At 45.1% G+C, this 21,381-nt stretch overlaps 1 protein-coding gene across 3 annotated transcripts in view; it reads right to left on the reverse strand.

Annotated features, from left to right (window-relative positions):
• LOC125762985 (probable serine/threonine-protein kinase cdc7) overlaps positions 1 to 21,381 on the reverse strand; it is a 53,735-nt gene that overhangs the window by 3,176 nt on the left and 29,178 nt on the right. For all 3 annotated transcript variants that reach the window (XM_049425655.1, XM_049425653.1, XM_049425654.1), the window contains exons 5-7: positions 6,236 to 7,345; positions 383 to 640; positions 229 to 306 (exon numbers count right to left, since the gene is read on the reverse strand). In XM_049425655.1, coding sequence (XP_049281612.1) covers positions 229 to 306; positions 383 to 640; positions 6,236 to 7,345 — 1,446 coding nt within the window. The remainder of the gene's footprint in view (positions 1 to 228; positions 307 to 382; positions 641 to 6,235; positions 7,346 to 21,381) is intronic.

A 21,381-nucleotide genomic window follows, 5' to 3' on the forward strand; every position in this document is an offset into this window, starting at 1 on the left:
ATTTTCATTCCCAACGCGTATAACCAAACGCTCCGTTCGATGACTTCGCTGTGGTCCGACCAAAACGTATAGGAAGAGAAAGCTAATCGCCAAAGCTTCGCCAAACGCTATGGAAATGTCCCGAAATAAAACAGTAAAAACACAGAAAAAACACACAGAACCATGATTCCGCGTAAAAAAAAACAAACGACTTCAATGCCAGCGCGTACGCGCAGGCAACGAACCTACCTCGCCATGAAGCCCTTTAACCTGAAGCGCTTCTGCCACCTTCAGGAAGTTGGGCAAATCCTCGTACTTGACGTTAACCTGTGGAAGTAAGAATGAGAACAAATAAATCGATTTGTTTGCCGGGAGTTTTGCCAGCCGTCAGCTTATAACGTACCTGTCCGCTGTACATGAAATCCAACAGCCCAGCCATATGGTGACTGTTGACATCGGTCATGAACAGTATCGGATGCTGCGATGGATGCTCGAGGAAGATCTTCTGAAAGTATGGACTGCACACGGACAGAACGAGCTTGTGTGCCTTGAAAATCTTGCCACCGGCCGCAATCGTCACGTCCACCATCTGCCCGTCCCGCTGTAGACTGTGGAAACCTTTGCACATGTTGCCATGGAAGCCGCGCCAAGATAAAAGGTACTGTAGGAAAAAGAAAACAACATGAAAGTTATATGCACATTAATTATTTGTATTTTTTTTAAATGGGTAAAATAATGTTAAAAATTGATTACAATTTTTCACTACTTCAGAAATTGTAGATACATTTTTTTCGAACTGCGCTTTAAATATGTACTGATCGTAGATAAAGTGTGATCACTATCTTACTCTCTCCCTTTTTTGCCGCTTCCTTCCTGCCATTGTCATACCGCGATGAATATCGTCCTCTTAGTGAGCTTCACATACGTGCCTGTGGGGAGGCGAACAACAACGCAAGAAAGGTCTTCGATTGCCCAAAAATAAACGTACCGATTTATCTTCGTGTGTACAAAAAATAGCACCACAACAGTATAAATGCCGAAACTTGTTCTTCCAAAATTAACTCTCTCGCTGATGAGCCTCGTGCGGTTCGACCGGTACGAACGGGTACGAAAGAGCGAAAAATAGTAAACGCCAAAAGAGGTGCATACATGCGTCTACGTGCCTTCGACCGGGTGCGAGGTTTAGCGGGAAGTAAGTGGTTTCTGAATGAAACCCTCCACGTGAAAAATGGCACAGGGAAACATGGGGTACCAAGCAAGCAAGCAATGGTAAGCTCTATTCGAAATGGCACAACACAACCGGTTACAACACCCGAAAATTCTCCCCTACCGCAAATGACCTCGCGTTCCGTGGTGGGATGATGAGACGAAAGCCTACCCGAAAACATGCCACTCGACGTGGAGACGCTTCTTCTCGCCCTCTCTCTCTCTCACTCGCTTCTTGCTTTTCTTTTCTTTTTTGGGGCCTCCCCCTGTGCCCCTGCTTGGAGCTCCCGAAAGAAGGCAAAAGTCCAAAAAATCTTAATTTATTTATTTGTTGCACAATACATAAGAGCGTCTTTTCGTGTTTGCTTCTTGGTTTCATCAGATCGTTACAGCGAACGCGCGATGTGCGATCGTTCGATGAGTATTACGCATGCATAAATACACAAGCATATGTGGTGGTAAAAGGCAAGCATTTTTCATCTGTATCTATTTCGTTCCATTTTGCATACTAAGCTTAAGAATATTATTATTTTAAACTAGCAGCAACACAATGGATTGTAAGCTTTCCGAATCGAAAAGGACTCTTTCAATAGGCTCGAAATCTATCTCGAACGCAAGATAACTTTCGTAACCTTGCGCACATATTGCGCGATGCATTCAGCGAAACGCCTTGTTAACCAAGCTGGGAAGTGTCCAAAGTGGTGGCTTCTAAATCATCACTGCTCAATCAATTCGAACGCAGCGATTGCGTTCGTTACTCGTAACTCGTCGAACGGTTTCTGTTGTTGCTGCAGCGCCGTAGACAGGTGTGTCCCATCGCTGCCCATTGGCCGGATCCACAACATGCAAGCTTAAAATCAATACATTTAGTCAATGAAAACGAAAGGAAAGAAGCAAAATAAAAAAAAGACCCATTCCTGTATCCGTTCGTGTTTGCATTCCGTTCGAAAGACGGTTACCACCGCACGCGAACCAAACTCTACGTGCCCGATGTGTCCCGGAATCGGTGCGCGTTTTCAGGTCGAAAGTGAAAGTTGTCAACTCGAGGGCGGTAAATGCGACGAAATAGAACCGGAAAAGAAATAAAACCGCTCCGCGTACCGAACGAATCGGAATTGCCTCCGGCATGAAACGTCGATCCTCCGAAAGGCAAAATTTCCACACAACACAAACACAAACGCTAGGCTGGTGAGGGGGTGGAAGAGAGGGAGGGAGGGACGGGGTGTTATTGTGGTGTTTTGTTTTTCTACACTCTGCCAAAATGGTGCTCCGCTGACAAAGGTGTGAATATTTTCACTATCTACTGAAAGCGAGACCTGAGAGCGAGGAGTCTGTTGTTTCAGGCGAATCTACCTCCAGTTTTAGATACATACTGCGCAGTATCAACGCCAGACGAATGAATACGAATGCACGAAGGCACCGACCTGTGGTTCCAAAAAGACCGAAAAAAATACACACACACACACACTAGAGACAAAACGGTACCCCCCCATAGCCTTTTCGCAATCAACTCGCGCGCGTAAGTTGTGTTACCTTCCGAAGGTCTTTTGGAGCACAACTTAAGTCGATCCAAGCGCGAAGCAGTTGGGCAGGTGGAAGCCATCTTTTTTTTTTTGTTGTGAGTACCGAATTTTGTGACCGGAATGTGTCGATACAAAAGTTCGTCGACACCGTGACGGATGAGATGACTTCACATGCGTTCGCTCGAGACGGCGGAATCACGCCAGCGGATGGAGCACGTACGTGCGTTACGGATTTTCATGCGGCCTCCGAGAAGGAGGCGCCTCACTCCTCATGATCAAACACACACACACACACATAAAGAAAGATAGAAGAACAACAAATCGTTAAAAAAATGCACCCTTCCCAATATGAAGCTGGGCTAGCTCATCCAAAAAATTCGATTCATTTAGAGGCAGAAAAACAAAACATAACGATCGCGCAGGTCAGGTAGCTCTGCACATACACTGCAATCTGCAATCGGATAAAGTGTTGTTGGATATTGTGCTTCCATCCCTTCCCTTCCCTCTACCCTCTGTTTTAGCAACATTTCTCCCAGACACCCAGTTGGGCGAACCTGGGTGCGATGGATGAGTGGATGGAAAGTGTCGTAACCGTACGCTTCCAGCGTGTTGCGGCTGCGGACCACAATATTTTGATTCATTTTCGTAGGTTCAATGGCCGAATTAATTCGAGACCCTTCAGCGTTGCAGTGATCTTAGGAAACTATGTGAGCATTTGGGTTGGTGTTTTTTTGTTGTTTTGTTTTCTTTTCTTTTCAACAGTGTCCGTTATAAAAACAGAACATAAGCGCTCGCACATAACACACACGAAGCCGTTTGAAACCGAAAGTGAAATCGATTCTAATTTAAAATGCAAAAATTGGTGGAACCACAAACAAAACCCGAAAAACAGATCCTTCTTTCTGTCCTATAGGATACTATAGGGTGGAGGATTAAAAGAGAATCACATTCCACTCCGGTTTGGAAGCAAAACCTGCTCCGTTTGCCTACGCGTTTGGAAACGGTGCGGACTTCTAATTATATAAACAAAAAGTCTTAGCTTGCGATCTTCGGCCATCGGTTCGGCTGTCGGTTTCCCGCCGTGCACTTGTCCATGTCCCATACTACAAACATACCCCCTAAAGGGGCGGGATAGAAGAAGAGCAAAAAAGTGAAAGTTGCCGAAAAATAAAACCCCGAACACGTTCCGCGATCTTCGCGTCCTCCAACACCACCACTTCACCCCCGTTCGTATCCACCCGGTATGGGTCACCGTTCGATTTCCAGTACCGGTTACCGCTAAAGGGTGGTTTGCGGGGTGGGGGTTGACTTTTTGGGGTGTTAGATCAAAATAAAGATCATTTGTACACTCACACATCGATGGTGGGGCGCGTGCGTAACGAACAGGACTGGAGACGGATTTGCTAGGCTCGGTTAGCTTTCCCCCCACCCCTTTGCAAAGATCACCGATCAGGGGTTGGTGTCCGGCTAGTTGATGCCGTTGTTTTCGTTGTTGTTGTTTTTTTTCTTCTTCCTCTTCATTGTATTTTGGTTAACGGCGAGCAACGGGGGCATGGAGTACGAGATCTGCTCTAATGTTGTAGCGTTGTGTTAGTGTTTGTTGTTTGCAAGTAACGTGAAGTAGCTCCACATCAAATCTCGCATTTAGAAGGACGTATGTGTCTAGCGGTTGCATAACGTTCTCTTCTCCCTTCCCCTCTTTCACCCCTCCCAGTCAGGCTTCAACATCTTAGACCCTGTCCGACTTCTTCCATTTATTCTGCTTGCATTATCAACAAAACAAACCGCGGCCGGACTTTGAACCTTCCAAAGTCATCGGTGCGCAGTATCAAACATAGGTGAGCCACCGCAATCGGTCAGCTTTCCAACATTCCCTTCTACTAAAAGCGGGTATAGAGAGCTTTTTTTCGGGGAAGATGATGCTACCATTATTCTGCTCGAAATTGTCTGCAAAAGAAAGCCTAATGCTTTGTCACCTCTAAGCGATGGTAAGATTTGTTTCATCCATCCGTCTTGGTCACTTTCCGTTGTAACGTTGTTTGTCACCTGCAGCATAACATTGCGCGCCATTCGGCCGGACAGCAGTGACTTCTTCGGAAACGGAGTAACAGGGAGCGTCAAACTGTTTGACGACTTTTGCTTGAGCAACCACTTAAGAAGTGTGTCACGTACCGTCGGGTGAAAGCGAAAGCGCGCGCTATCGTCCGGGCTCAGAACGACCCCGGGCTATTCGGGGTAGGCTATTGGGTGAGGTCTAAACGCTAAACATGGTTGCTTTTTTTTCATCGCACCTACCAATAAGCAGTTTTCCTTCTCTTCCCTTCGGTTCGGCCCATTCATAATCGTACGATACATCCGATCATTATTTGTTGTTTTGTCGTTTATGCAAATGATCATTTCTGCTGTTGGGTTTCAGGGAGTTTAAAATTTGATTTTCTTTTTTCACTTTCAGCATGAATTTGCCTGTTAGATGGTTTTGTAAACTGTGAAATTTATCCTTTTTTATGATCCGTTTTGACAAACAGAAAAATCTTCCTCTGAATTCCCCAAAATCGCTAAACCTTTGAGGACTTGTCTGTATGTACTCGGAATATCCAATACGAACTTATTTCACAATTCTCTCTCTCTCTCTCTCTCTCTCTCTCTCTCTCTCTCTCTGTTTCACCTGTTTCGTCTGTTTCGCACGAACCAATAGACCGTCACGTAAACATTCATTAGTCGGCAAATCCAGAGACCCCTCCCGAAATCGATTGTGCGTTTGTGCTACAACACAAGCAAACCGTACGTCGGCCAGGGCAAGAAATCCAAGTGACATAAGCTTGGAGAATTTACCACAAACTTGACTACTCCCAACGCAGACTGGTGCAGCCCGAAAAAAGGTCCAAACAAAAAAACACTATCAAATCCCATCTAAATCAACACGCAGATTTACCAAGTGTCCCCCCAAAACTGGGGAGCGGACACACAAACTCACATGTACACCTGTATGATGTTCTGCACGCTTTTGGCATTCTCAAGGCTTACCGGACGAACCATTGCAAAATGGCGCAATCGGACCAACAGAATATCATTGTATATATCGCACCTTCCACCCCACCTCCTCGGCAGCACTGAAATGCCAACAAACATTTCGGCAATAGAGGTGTTGATTGTGGTCACCACTGGATCGCTTACGACGATTGAGGCGACGATCGTTCGTGTGTTCTGCGCCAGCAAAGATTTTGGAAAGTCGTTTGCCAAAAAATCCTTCTCCTTTCCCGCCGCGGTGCTGCTGACTGGCGCGGGCCGTGCTTATGCAAGCGTACAATAATACTCATAATCAACCGATTCATACACCCAGAGCCAGTGCGAGCGACGTGAGTGTACACGTGTCGTTAGTAAAGTAGTCATCACATCGTGTGCGCTATTGGGCTGATTGTTCGGCAAAAGGTGTCCTCGAAATGGTGACTTCACTGGCGCATCATGTGTGATTTTTTTATGAAGTAATACCAAAATAAAGACGAGAACAGATCAATTGTATCGCTTACCTGATCGATGTTGTGATGTTCGTTCATCTGATGGAGCAGCTTCTGATTGAGACTCTTCAGATGATTGTTACCACCGTCGTACAGACTGCTCCGCTCGGCATAATCATCATAGTCCGTGTCCCGATCGGTGCTGCTGAGTGCGCTACTGTTGCTGTGCAGCGTACCGTTCGTGTGGCTGTTGGCCGCCGCAAGCAGTGCACTAAAGTCCGCCGTAGGGCCGTTGGACATTTTGCGCATCTCCGGACCACACGGTCCATTGGTCGGACCGCTGCTCATATGACTCGTCGGGCTGCTGTTGAGGCTGCTCGCCTCATCTCGAGCGGAACTGCTGCTGCTGGTCGTACTGAGCGAGCTGACCCCACTCGTCGTCAGGTGACTTCCGCCCGGGCTCAGGTTCAGCGATTCCATCAGCTTGTGTTTGCTCTCGAGCGACGCATTTCCGTTACCACCATTGCCCACCCCGGTTCCGTTGTGACCCGTACCGTTGGCATTGCTTCCACTGTTGCTAGTGGAATGGTTGTTGTTGTTGCTGTTGTTGCTGCTGCTGTTGTTGTTATTGTTGTTGCTGCTGCTACTATTATTGTTGCTGCTGTTGTTCGCACTATTGTTGGTATTGTTGTTATTGTTGTTGCTGTTGTTGTTGTGATGATCCTTATTGTTGTTGTTCTTCTCCTTGCGGCCGCCTCCGCCACCTCCACCGCCACCACCGCTACCGGCGCGTGTAATTTCCTGGATTTGACTCAGCACGATTTCTCGCTTGAATTGATCGAACTTCGATTCACCGTGCTCGTCACCGATGATGTCGGATATGTCCAGCATACTGCCACCACTATGCCCATGGCTCGCGATCAGCTCGTTCTTGATCTTGTGTTGACTAGCGGCGTTGGCAGCGGCAGCCGAAGCAGCGGCAGCAGCAGCAATGGCGGCCGCAGCCGTCGAGTTCATGATCTCGTCATCGAACTGTGCATCGTCCAGTGTGTCCGAATCGAACCGCTTGGTCGAGGAGAAGAGACGCAGCGTCGGATCGTTCACCTGATCGCTGAAGTACACATCCATCAGGTTGAAGAATGGCCACTCGCGACGCTTCGGTTCTTCCGACATTTTGATCGCCTGCAGAGCAAAGGTAGTAAATGAAATATTGTACCGAATTAGTAAAGTCAAACTCTCACTCAGTAAAGATGGCTTTTCCCAGCTTCCCACCATATCTTTCCTGACCTTTAATGCTACTAAAAACCCACTACAGGAAACGCCCCGAATCTTCGCCACCTAACCCCCGTTCTCATCCCGTGCCTTCCCAACCCATCGATGATCCCATTCTTTTAACGCTTCCACACTCCCGGCAGCCTCGAATCGTTCGACCGCATGAGTCGGCAGTCGGTCAAGCAACGGCACACGGTACAACGGTGTACGGTAGAAGATTACCACCCAGTGACCCAGTTCCCGAGTTGTTCCGGCCCCGTGGCGAAAGCAACGGACCAAACCAAAGCAAACGAAGCACACAAGGGAAGAGAAATGAGAACTGCAAGAATTTACTCCCGGTTCTTCCAGCTATACGGTGACGATGACGGTCCAATGCTTTCTAGCAGAGTGGCTCGAGAGGACGTACCTTCGTCGTGGGCATCTTCTTGTTCTGAAACTACATGCGACTATCGTCTAACGGAATGGTGCTGGTTGTGTTGGGAGTACAAAAAAAGCTGCTTGTTCCTCTGCCCAGCTGCCACTTGCCGTTTGAGTTCGCTTGGGTATTGATGCTGTCGGTCGGTACTTCTCATAGAGCTTGTTTTGCGCTTATACCTAGAGAACGAGGCTTTGTCGACCTACTTTGCAGCATCCATTTTGGAATGTTTTGTTGTTCTATATGTTACTTCTCCTGTTTTTTTGTCTCTCTTTCCAGGTTTGCTCTCATCAATCTCACAAAATATAGGATCTAAGGTAATAAAAAAAAATATTTCTCTTTTTTCATGCTTCTAAGGGACGTCATGCGGGAGAACCCTACAGATCGTCTTATATTAAGTTAGAAACATCTACAAAAAATTGGAAAAAAATCTCCCAATGCCCTTCGCTTCTCACTCGTATGGCTAGATCACCTACATTAGTGGTGATCGGTGTTTGTGTGCTCGGGTCGATGTTTATGGATGGGAAATTGGGTCATGCACAAGACCGCAAAAGAATAAGCTAGGCTGAGAACTTTACCAACCAGCCCACCATACTGGATCATCCCAAATGGATGCCGGGAGTAATAGCAAAGTTTGTGTGTGTGTGTGTGTGTGTGTGTGTGTGTGTGTGTGTGTGTGTGTTTTAAAACGAGGCAACACTCTCGTCAAGAAAATGGGTCGATTACAGGGTCCGGTTGTTAATTTTTTGGCTCACTCTTGTACCACGCTTTCAACCAACCTCGATACCGTTCTACGGGCTGTCTGTCGGTCTGCCCGGACGGAGGGGTCGTGATCCCATCCAGGCGTATTTATGCGCGGAAAGATGAACCCTTGGGAAGATGATTTGCTTACGTTTGGTAGCTGCGTGAGATGAAAGAAGAGAAGCTCAATCTATCATGCGCCATGCCTTGCTTTGTGTGGTTTACTTTTCCCTAATTTCATTTGGCCTAATTTCTAGTGAAGCTTCTCCTCCACACATCCACACACACACGCACAGAGCACATCAGAAAACTTTATCTATGCGCAAGTTTTTGGATTCTACGCACGCTAACACAAAATCATCGGGCGGTCCTTGAATGACTCTTTCCAAAAAGCTCTGAGAATTATGTGTTTTTTCGTTGCATTCGTTAACAAAACGTTCCAAATCTGACACACTTTGCAGTTTTGACCACAAGTGGCTTGTTTGTTACGCTTAACAAGCGTGAACGCCACATTCGGATTCGGATAGCATCCGTCACAAATATATACACTATAGTCAGCGCCATTACCCAACGGTCGGTTTCCTGCACTCGCACAAAACTTTATCACCCGCGATACATCACCCCAAATGGGCAGTCTGCGTGAGGTATACAGCATACAGGTACAGCTCTCTAGTACCGAAACACCCCTCCCGGCGGGTGGACCATCGTTTTTGACATATTGTACTTGTTATTAAGCGTGTAAACCCCCCAAAATCACATCACAACAGTATATACCGTGTTCCTTCTCAAAACACTCACACACCCTTATCCGCGGGTCTCGAACGCGGGGGGGCAATCACCGCAACTCATAATCAGCGAACCGGCCCAATAATACTATCTGGGTAGCAGCCTGCAGTCACCGCACCGAAAAATCTTTCAATCGAAACGGAAACCTCATGAAAATTTATCAACACACACCAAAGCTAGAAATTTTGGTGATCAGCGACCCGGCGCAACAATCCGAGGTAAGAAAGAAATCGCTCGCTCAGATAATGAGGAGAAGTTCATCGCGCATTACACCGTGGCTAAGAGGGAAAAGGCCGTCTTCATCAAGGCGGCCGTGGTCAGTGTCTTGATCGTGTGCTACGCATCGTAGAATCAAGCCCATCTTAGACCCGCCAACCCTCCAAGCCAGTTAACTCCGCAGCACGAATTATCTTTCCACAGCGGTTTTGAGTATATCCACCTGGTTTTCGCCCTCCTAACCGGCCAATCAGCATCTTACGAACGCCGAGTGAAAGTGGTGCCCATTTTTGTGGCTCCACATTTAGAGCTACATATTTCACGCGATGTTCGGCGTTTGGTTCAAAATAAGAACACACCGTTAAGCAGAGCGGACAATGTTCACAGGATGGTTGTGCATAGAGAAAAAAACATGATTAACGATTCTGACGGAGGAATAGCTTCATTTTCCTCCTTTACCAAAATGGTTCCTAAAAACAAAATGGTGGTGGAAAATAAAAACATTCAAAATTCAAGAGAGCATGAAAAACAAAAGAAAGCTAAACCTTTACGCAGATCAAAAACACTTGAACAATTCGAAAGTTCCAAAGTCATCATTTAGTAGAAGCAGCTGGGCAGCTTCATCTACTCATTCAACCCAGCCTGGAACTTCTAGACAACTAAAGGAACCTACACACACGTACACACATACGCGGGAATCTTTGGATCGTATCGATCACCAAAGTATGCTGTCACCCCTTTGCACGCGTGCTGTGGCTGCAGAGCGGTGGAAAGTGAAACTACGTCTTTAACACTTTCTAATCAATCGATACCGTCCGCCGTCCGATGATGGTTTTGGTCCGCGCAGAGAAAGTGCCATTGCAGGGGACAAAGCAAACCCCACTGTACACCCCGGCTTACGCTTTTGTCGTCGCCCATCCATCACACCGTTTGATTTGCTTAGCGGAGAGTTTGATGTTTGCGACGTGCATATCATAAATGTCACATCGATGCGGAAACGGCCGCACACCGGTTGACAAAGTGTGTCCGGTGTGCGGGAAGGGGAGCTTAAACCCATAAGAAATTTCTTCATTTTGTGAGTGTTTGATTTATAGCACTAAATCCGAAGCTGAAACAAACCATTGTTGGACAGATTTTTTCGATGGTGATGTGTGCTTTTGTATCAACTTTCAACAGCTGCAATCTTCATGTTGGCAAGATTAGAAAAAAAACTTTCCCATTTTCTAATAATTAATACTTTACAGTCTTTAAGATCACCATTTTGTTTTCGGAGAGGGTGGGAGATTCTCTTACACGAGAGCAAAACAGTCGGATCGGTATTGCTGTACCGTTCACCACAATATGGGTCACCGAAAGAGCGTTTATGTACGGAATGAGGAAGAAGCTTCTCTTCTATATTTAACGAAGTGCGATCAGCTGAGGTGATGTGTGAAGGAAATGGAGAATAAAGTAAAAAAAAAAACAAATCCCCTACTAACATACACTCACCCCCAAAAAGCTTTCATTCCACACGCAAATGGAACATCGATCCCACGGGCTTGGTAGGCTTGGCTTGGTAGGCTGACGCGGATGTTCTAAGCTTCCATCAATCGCATCAAGCAACGCTGCCTACGGAACGTTTCCAAAACACGTTCGACAAGTTTTCGTGCCCTTCTTTGCTGTAACAAGAACTCCGTTACCTGGCCCCTTCTAACGACGGCGAAGGCCAATCGTTCCGACCCATCATACCCAGCTTGACGCACTTGGCGCGCCGAAGCAAAGTCAAGGTTTTCCCTAAAAGGGAGCAACAGTTACAGCACCGCTAGTGGCGCACGAAGGTAGGTAGAACGCAAACCAATAGCACCGTTAACAAACAGAAGGTTTCGAAAGAAGAAGCGAAGAAAAAAATGGTTTCCACACGGGAAGGCGGACGGCTACGGACAAGAATGAAGAATGAAGTGAACAAAACAGAACACGCGAAAGTAGGTTAAGCGTAAAAGCTAACGGTTCTTAACCGGTCCGGTGCGTAAGCGGGTCCCGAACGGGGGATGCCCGCCTGCGAGAGACTGAGAATTCTCACAATGGAGTGTGCGCGCGCGCGCTTGTGCGTCTCCATCTCCATCAAGGAGAGTGAGAGAGGGCACGATCGTGTGCGATCGGTGCGAGAATGAAAACACACGTGCGTTGGAATCCGCTGAAGAATGAACAGCGGCAGCAAGAGCTTTCTCCATTAAAGCTCCACCGGTGAGATGGTGAGAACTGTGGCAAAACCCGGGGGGGGGGATTAAGTCGGTCGAAAAGCGGAAACTGATTGGCTTATTTTTTGTCTCGTTCTAAGAGGCAAGCACGTTTCAGTATCGGTGCGTCAGCGTTACCGATGAACGAGAACATCAGATTGTCTCGTTGCCCTCCCACTGTCACCGTCTAACGGGAGGATCCTCGAAACACACACACACACGCACACACTAAACACGATTAGGGGTGGATTATTATTTTGTATAGAGTGTTTGTGCTATCTTGACAGTTGCGTACGAACGTGCTAACGTTAAATATTTTATTTACGGGGAAACAATTTTGCGGCCAAAAGTGATCTTTTCATTTTGCTCTCTTTTTACTAGCCGGCGCTGCTAAAAAAAAATCTTCTACAAAATATACTACCGTCAACTATTTTGAGAAAATGCCACATTTCATTCAACATTTTTACAATTTTCTTGGCACGAAACCAAAAAAAGAAAAACGATACCAGTTCCAAAGCGCCCTCGGACTCATTTTCACACGGAAAGCGAGCAAAGTTGACCACACACACACCTCAAAACAAAAGCGAAACAACTCTTCCCCTTTACCAAGGGTAGCATTTGGTAAGATATTGTGTGAGAGTTTCAAATTTTTGAAAAAGATTTTTTAAAAAACCTTTTTTTCTTGCAAAACTTATGTTTTCAAACCTTGAACAGAGCGGTCTGTGGTTGATTATTTTTTAACCCGGTTTTTGTATAATAAAAACAATGAGCCGTTGTTGGTTTTGCTGGGATGTAGTGGTCAAAACTGGACAGCCGCCAAAAATTTTGGCACTTTTTCAAGGTCCCACTTGGCGACACAAACAAACGTATGTCAGCATGGGATGGACATTTCTGTGTGGCCCAAAAAAATGTACAATGTACAAAGAATCGTGCAAAATGAGAATATTTAACCGATACAGTGAAGAAGGAATGCTTAACACGACTTTCCATCGTTGGGGGTTTTTTTGCCCATTAAAATTATTTAACACTCACCCCAAAACGATAACAATCGTACAGGTGAGGAAAATTCGTGATGAAAATTCAAAGCTAAATTCCTAAATCTCATCGCCGATCTGACCGCAAACCGAAGTCGTTGTTCGTTCGTTGGTGTACTGTTCGTACGTAAAGCCAAACTTTCCAACCTATTGCTAGCGACTGTTGCATGAAAAATGTTTTTGCTTTTTATTTCATAAAATGCATGATATTTACAGCAGTTGAAGTACAGCACTGACCACTCTGTTGCTGCGGAGTTTTGTGTGAAAATGTAATGCGCTCTTGCGAATCAAATCGATTGTGGCGATTGTTATAGGCAGAATCAAGTGCGAGCTTGAAAATAATCTACATCCACTTTTGCAGATGATCACGGTGAAGATCGTGATGCACGAGATGAAGTGGATTGCCAGCCCTCACACTGCCTAGTTGCATAAAGGTAAACACTTTCATCTACCCCTCCGTGCCTAAACCAGGAAGCGAACAGTTTTATTATGGTTTTCGATGTTTTCATCACAACATCAAATGGTTTTTATTCAAAAAGCATTGATTAACGCACTGCAATTCACTCAACGTTACTTTGTGGCTCTGTTTGCCAGGTTTGCTGGCGAGTTTCTACCCATAACCATATGGGCTGGTGTGAAAAGATAAACGATATCATTAGATAGGCAAAACATCGCAGCCGGAACTATTCAGCACAAAATGTCTACATCAACCATCTGGTCAACGTGTTGAGTCTCGCAATTTTACCACCGGAGATGGTGATGGCTTTTAATGGCGGGAACCAAGTGGATGGGTGTCGAATATACCCTCTGCATGCACGCTGTGCTATCGATCGTCCCCATGCGTAGACCCATTATCGGGACGATACGCTCGAACAGGCATAGAACTTCGCAGCAGTAACCATATAGAACGGTCCCACGAAGGTTTCAGATTGTTGAATTCCGATAAGCGAAATGACAAGCGAACCGGCAGTCAGTAGTACCTGAAACGTCACTTAGTCCATCGACTTTTTGGTGGCTTTTGTTTTGTTTTTTTCCCAAAAAACGTTTGTTCGATTCCGTGTACCATCTGGCTTGATCTGGCCACTGATTTCTCAGAACAGTTAGTGTGTTTTCCTGCACGTGAGTACGCTATCATGTGAGATATATGTGTCGTACGTCTAATGCAAGATGTGCATGAAGTAGACAAACAAGCAGACACATTATCTAGATGTTCGGACGGTTAAGAAGTAAACAATATGCTACCCCATACATAATGTGTGGTACGTTGCGTTTCATTCCACAGAGCGAATTAACAACCTTGAGTGTGTTAACATTTGTTCACTACCGGAAACAAATCTTACAGCTGCCGTTGGATAAGTGGATTTTGAAGCGTAATCTATACGTGCTTCTTCCAAAAAGTGGGTTGAACATCTCGTACCGCCAGCATCGTTTAGGGCATGCGCTCCACACCAAACTTTGCGTGTTCCGATATCCGTTCCCAAAACAGCCTGAAAGCTCTTATTACAAAAAGGAACGAAAAAATTGAGCACATCCTCATATCTACTAGGTATTTTCAGGCTGCGGGCGTCAAAATCTGTGGCAGTGTTACATAAAGGTATTATGAATCTGTGATGGAGTTCATGAGCGTATACGCTATCCACGCGGACTAATAATTGATCCTAAACCTTCTAGCGAAATATAAAAGAACACAAAAAGTATCCCAGAAAGAAAAGCTACGATTGTATTAGTATTAATTTTAGGTAGTAAGTGGCTAATATTAACGTTAAATAAGAAACAATATGTAGTAAACAATAAAAAAAAGCTTCTGGAACTTGGTAAAGTGGCAAATACCTTAGTAGATTGATTAAGCACTCAAGTTGCATTAACAGTCTGACTAAAAACCCAATAAAAATTGCAAGATTAGCATATTTGCGTCCCAAGAATTATTTACAAAACATAAACTTTTTTTACTCAGATAGAACGGTCTGGCCGAATTGATGCCAAAACATAATTTGATTAATACAAAAATCCAAATGTATAGTAAGAGTTAGGATAAAATATGTTAATTGTTAAAATAGAACTGAATATTTTACTAAAGTACTGAGTATAGAAAGCGTCGCATTCCATATCCACTTTTAACCTCAAAAAGTGACGTGTTGTTTAATCTCTACGCCTTCCACAAGATAATCTTCACCAATCAAAATCTTCAACGCCACCTTTGAATACCTTCTGTTGGATGTTTACATTTATACTAAGTTATGGGAGATGCTATAATGAACTTTGAATTAACGAATAACAAAGAAGAACTAGAATAAGAACAAAATTTAGAGAGAATAAACGAGTCCGAGTAGAGCAATCATTGAAACCACACGCGTCCCTAACAAGCACCCTTTAGAGCTACGAACATTGGTCCTTCGAACCGGATCGCTGGATTAGGGACAGGGCTTACAGTTGAAAATATATCATTGCCAACAGTTAGAAGTGATTACACTGTGGGATAATAAGTGAATTCTTATTAACCATACTTTCTGCGCACTTGTAAGAGTACTAGTGATGCGTCGGTATACGCATTCGTGTGCAGCAAAGGAACTTTGAACGTGTAAAAGGTTCATTTCTTAAAGTGGTTGTGCTGCGTGTGAAACATTAATACGAGAGCGAGCGATCTCTAACCCGATGATCACTGATAAGTGATTGGACGTATTAGTGTGAAGCGAAGTGAATTGATTCGCAGACACTTTTGGCGATTTGTGAGGTCAACGGCATCGTGGTTGATTGGCTCAGACTGTGCGCGTCAGGTGCAATGTGTGTGTAACGTTTACGCGTAGTGCGTGTTGAGACTGTATAGAAACGATACTGCCATATCAGTGCAGCCATTTCGGTATCGTAGAAGCGCGTCACATGGTTACAGTGTGGGTAATAAGTTTATGCGTACTTTCAATACCCGAATTAAATCCATCGTTTATCGGAGACAAACTAGTGGCTTTAAGCTCATTATAAGTTCTGGTGATTAAAGGAACGATAGTGTCGGACCGGAATAATTTAATTCACCAATATGCCTACCACGGACCAGCCGACTGGTTCCACAGCGTCCACTGGGGATAAGGTAGTGGTTCAACCTGCCCCCATAACGGATCGACAGTTTCGCAGGTTGAAGAGAATTTACAGTGACTGTTTGCGTAGTATCGATCAATTTAAAGAATTTGTGGATGATTACAATGCAGAAAGGCACAGCGTGCAAGTACAAGTGCAATTGGAGCAGCTGGAGGACGTGAGAAGCGAGTTCATTAGTGCGCGAAGACAATTACTGCATGAAGACGATTGTGATGAAGATGCCTTAGTGGAGGAATATAAACAATTTAATAAAACCTTTATCGAAGTAAAGGGATTTCTTAAGAGTAACTTGCATCCGGAAGCTATAATGATGCCAGCAGCTAGTAGCACAATATTGCAAACATCTACGTATCGCCCTAAAGTACGGCTACCGGAAATAAATTTGCCTTCGTTCGATGGTGACGTCACAAAATGGCTAACCTTTAAGGACCGTTTCACATCCATGGTTCATGAGGTGGTTGAACTTTCAGACGTAACCAAGCTGCAATATTTGTTAACAGCCTTGAAGGGAGACGCAGCTACTTTATACGATCACACTCAACTCATAGCTGAGAATTACGATATTACGTGGAAATCATTACACGAACGCTATGATGATTCCAAGCATATAAAAAGGGAACATTTTAAGGCATTATATCAGTTGGAACCAATGAATGGATCGTCGGTCGAAGAATTATCGCGTTTAGTGAACGAGACAAAGAGATTAGTGAGAGGCATGGAACGAACAAGTGAACCGGTAAAGCATTGGGACACACCGTTAACGTCGCTCGTGATTTATAAGTTTGATCCTAAAACGCTTCTAGCATGGGAGCAACACTCGGCTGACCAAGAAGCTGATTCGTATAAGGAATTAATGATTTTTTGTGAGAAGCAAATCAAGATCCTTAATAGTTGTACTATGCGAAACAAAACGTCAATTGATACTAAACCAGCAAAAACAGTCAGTGGTGTGCGAAATCAAATTCCTCGGTCGAAGAAAGACAATGCAACATCGTTAGCGTGTTCCGTTCAAACGACGAACCCATCAGTAATTGTGTGCCCGGTGTGCAAGGCTGATCATGTGTTATCAAAGTGTAGTTCCTTTTCAACTATGGACCGTTCGCAGCGACAAGAACAGGTTAAGGAACATAGGCTGTGTTTTAACTGTCTGAGGAGTGGTCACAGTATTAGGTTTTGTCGATCGCATTCGAGGTGTGAACATTGTAAAAGAAGACACCATTCGTTACTGTGTGATAAGAATGCATCTGCTGTCAGTGAAACGCAAGTCGTCCCCATTAGTGCAACATTACAGGACGGCAGTAAGCAGGAAAGGAAAATGATTTGGTTATCTACGGCACAAGTGTTGGTGTCGAACTGGAATGGTGAACCTGTGCCGGCGCGAGCGTTATTGGATATGGGCGCTCAATCTAACTTCATAACCGAACGTTTAGCTCAACAGTTAAAGTTGCGGAAGACGCGAGTACAGAAACCTCTGTTTGGAGTAGGAACGGTGGCCTTGACCTCAAGCAGTACAGTTACAACTACGGTCAAATCAGTAAACTCCTCACATGCGGCCACATTAGAGTTCCTCGTGCTAACAAGTGTCACCGCAGACTTTCCTCCAAGGTCAATAGATGTACAGCAATGGAACATACCATCAGGGTTTGTATTGGCTGATCCAGGTTTTAATAAACGTGAGAAGATTGATCTACTCCTTGGTGCAGAGATATTTGCTGAGCTGTTGGAGCAAGGACAATTAAGTTTAGCGCCGAACCTTCCAAGGTTATTGAAAACCAAGCTTGGGTGGATTGTAAGTGGAAAAATGATTACGAACCCCGAAGACACGAACCAATATGATCTTGCCTGCTGTAGCGTGATGGAAGAACGCTTTAACAACTCGATGGATCGTCTCGTATCGCTCGAAAATTTGCCAGAAGAAAGGATTCCGTCAGAAGATGACATCGCATGTATGAAACATTATGAGGAGACAACTCGGCGTAGTAGAGATGGCAGGTACATTGTAACTCTTCCTAAATTACCACAGTTTTCAACATTGCTTGGTGAGTCACGGGAGATTGCCTTGAGACGGTTTTTGGCAATAGAGCGAAGAATGAGAAGAGAAATGGAACTTAACGATGCTTATAAGGAGTTCATGCAGGAATATATAAGCTTGGGCCATATGTCCTGTATAGGCACATACTCGGAGTTCGAGGGGAAGAGTTCGGAGGTGGCATATTATCTTCCACATCACGCTGTGTGGAAGGCTGGAAGTTCAACGACGAGATGCAGGGTAGTCTTCGATGCATCTTGCAAGACGAGCTCAGGGCGATCGCTGAACGATGTCCTGATCACCGGACCTCAGATACAAGAAAACATCATATGCATACAGTTGAGGTTCCGGATGAAGAAGATTGCTGTGGTGGCGGATGTGGCGAAAATGTACCGGCAGGTGCTAGTAGATGACAACGATAAGGCATTGCAGAGAATCCTGTGGAGAGATCATTCTGGAGAACAGCTAAGAGTGTACGAGCTTAAAACCGTGACGTATGGCACAGCATGTGCACCTTTCCTAGCTGTACGTACGCTACAGCGTATTTTTGAAGACCACGGAAGCAAGTACCCAAAGGCGTTAGCATGCAAAAGGGATTTTTACGTTGATGATTTGTTGTCAGGTGCAGATTCCGTTCAAGAGGCTCGAGAAATGGCGGATCAGTTAAATAAGTTAATGAACGAAGGTCAGTTCTGCTTACGGAAATGGGCATCAAATCATCATGGAGCGTTAATCGGTATTCCCAGTGAGCAGCATGCAACCGGCAGTCAGTTAGAACTTGCCACTGAACAAGACTCAATTTCAACACTAGGATTGGTTTGGACTCCAAGCAAAGATACTTTAAAGGTCCAGGTACGGGTACCAAGCGAAGTAGAAGTCAAAACAAAAACACATGTTTTATCATGTATCGCTCGATTGTATGATCCGTTGGGATTCTTGGACCCGGTCAAGATGAGAGCGAAGCTCATTATGCAGACGATATGGGCATTGAAAGATGCGGAAGGAAAACCTTGGAGTTGGGATAAGGAGCTGCCAAAACCAATAAGTCAAGAATGGTCATCATTTGTTACCCAACTGAAGCTGTTAGAAGATGTGAAAATACCACGATTAGCAGTATCCAATTCCGCCGAGCAATATCAGTTGCACATATTCTGCGATGCATCCGAAAAGGGATACGGTGCGTGCTGTTATGTTCGTAGTCTGGCAGCGACAGGAACAGTTGTGGTTCATCTATTAATTTCGAAGTCTAAAGTAGCACCTTTATCGCAGAGAATGACCATTGCTAGACTTGAATTGTGTGGAGCATTACTTGGAAGTAGATTGTATAGTGTGGTGAAGGAGGCGTTGGTAACCGATGTGTCTTGCTACATGTGGACTGATTCTCTCACGACATGGCATTGGATTCAATCGCCACACTCTCGTTGGAAAACTTTTGTTGCCAACAGGACTGCAAAGATTCAGGCGTTAACCAGAGGGGTAGAGTGGAGACATGTTCCTGGTAAGGAAAATCCAAGCGATTTGGCATCGAGAGGATGTGATCCGGAAGAATTCTTGCAGCAGAGTGCACTATGGTGGTCGGGGCCTGGTTGGCTTTCCCAATCTGAAGATCAGTGGCCAGAACCTCCTGTGGGTAAACTGACAATTGTAGAGGAACAGCGTGCAACCACGCTGTTAGTAATGTCCGAGAAAGAAGAGAGTTTCTCAGATCGAATATTTTCGCGATATTCAACATACGCGAAATTGAGAAGAGTGATTGCATATTGCTTGCGTTACATTGCTGCTTTGCGGAAACAAAATCATCAAGGGGAATCAACAGCGCTGACGTCTGAAGAGCTAAGGCATGCAGAAGACGCAATTTGTCGTATCGCTCAACGAGATAGTTTCGCCGAAGAACTGAAGACACTAGGTACGGGAAAGAACATAGCTACAACATCGTTGCTGAAGGGATGCAATGTTACAGTAGACGACAAGGGTATCCTGAGAGTGCAGACCCGTATTGGAAATGCAAAGCTTTCAGAAGACGTTAAGCATCCAATAGTAATCGCCAAACGTCATGCGTTAGCGAAACTGTTAGCCGAACATTATCATGCCGAATTATTGCACGCTGGACCACAATTAATGATAACGACCATCAGACAGCGATTTTGGATCATGGGAGCAAGATCAGTAGTGAGGCGAGCTTACCATCAATGTATAAGGTGCTTCAAGTCCAAACCGAAGTTAATTATACAACCCATGGCTCCTCTTCCGACTACACGTGTGAATAAGGCGCGACCTTTCGCGATATCAGGAGTTGATTATTGCGGACCGGTAATGATAAAGGCACATCACCGACGAGCAGCACCAACCAAGGCGTTCATAGCAGTGTTCGTATGCTTTGTTACACGTGCCGTGCATCTAGAGTTAGTTTCTGACTTAAGTACTGCAGCGTTTTTAGCGGCTCTTAGAAGATTTGTTTCACGGCGAGGAGCAGTATCAGAGATCAACTCTGACAACGGAACAAACTTCAAGGGTGCCGCGAATGAACTTCAGCGGCTGCATGAGTTACTCCAGTCGTCAAACCATAAGGAGGCAATCACCAACTGGACGGCGGAAAGAGGAATAAAATGGAAGTTCATCCCTCCACGAGCCCCGCACTTTGGAGGCTTGTGGGAAGCAGCTGTACGTTCCATGAAATATCATCTAATCAGAGTCCTGGGTACAGCTGCGGCAAGCTACGAAGACCTGACAACACTGCTGACGGAAATTGAGGCGTGCCTCAATTCACGCCCACTCACTGAGTTATCTGCGGATTCGACTGATTTAGAAGCCCTTACTCCAGGTCATTTTCTAACCGGTTCTCATTTGAAATATATTTCAGAAATTGACTTGAAGGACATACCAGAAAATCGATTGAATCATTGGCGTGTGATGCAACAAAGGCTTCAGCACTTCTGGTCGCGGTGGCAGCGCGAGTACTTGCAACAGCTAAGAGCAAGGACAAAATGGCACAACCCCGCTGTTCCGATCAAGCCTGGAATGCTTGTAATACTCCATGAAGACAACATGCCTCCGATGAAGTGGCCGCTAGCACGCATAACTGAAGTACATCCAGGCAAGGATGGAGTCGTCAGAGTGGTCACGTTGCGCACTGCACAAGCGTCGAACGTAAAGCGTCCTGTGGTTAAATTAAGCATATTACCAACGGAAAATTAGGGGGTAAAGGGCAGATAGCAGGAACTAGAGCGTCTCGTAAGAGGAATCTGAGTGAATTTAAAATATCGGAAAGGGAATTAGGTTGCAGTAAAATATGAAATTGATTACTTACTTTAAGTTACAACTCGGAATACTAGTTGTTATAACGCCGTTACGAAATAATGAATTGAACTCAAGATTAAGTAAAATTACCACTTAAGTAAAATAACGGATTTTAGGTGGTC

The sequence above is a fragment of the Anopheles funestus genome, chromosome 2RL (assembly GCF_943734845.2).
Source record: "Anopheles funestus chromosome 2RL, idAnoFuneDA-416_04, whole genome shotgun sequence".
Classification (NCBI taxonomy): domain Eukaryota; kingdom Metazoa; phylum Arthropoda; class Insecta; order Diptera; family Culicidae; genus Anopheles; species Anopheles funestus.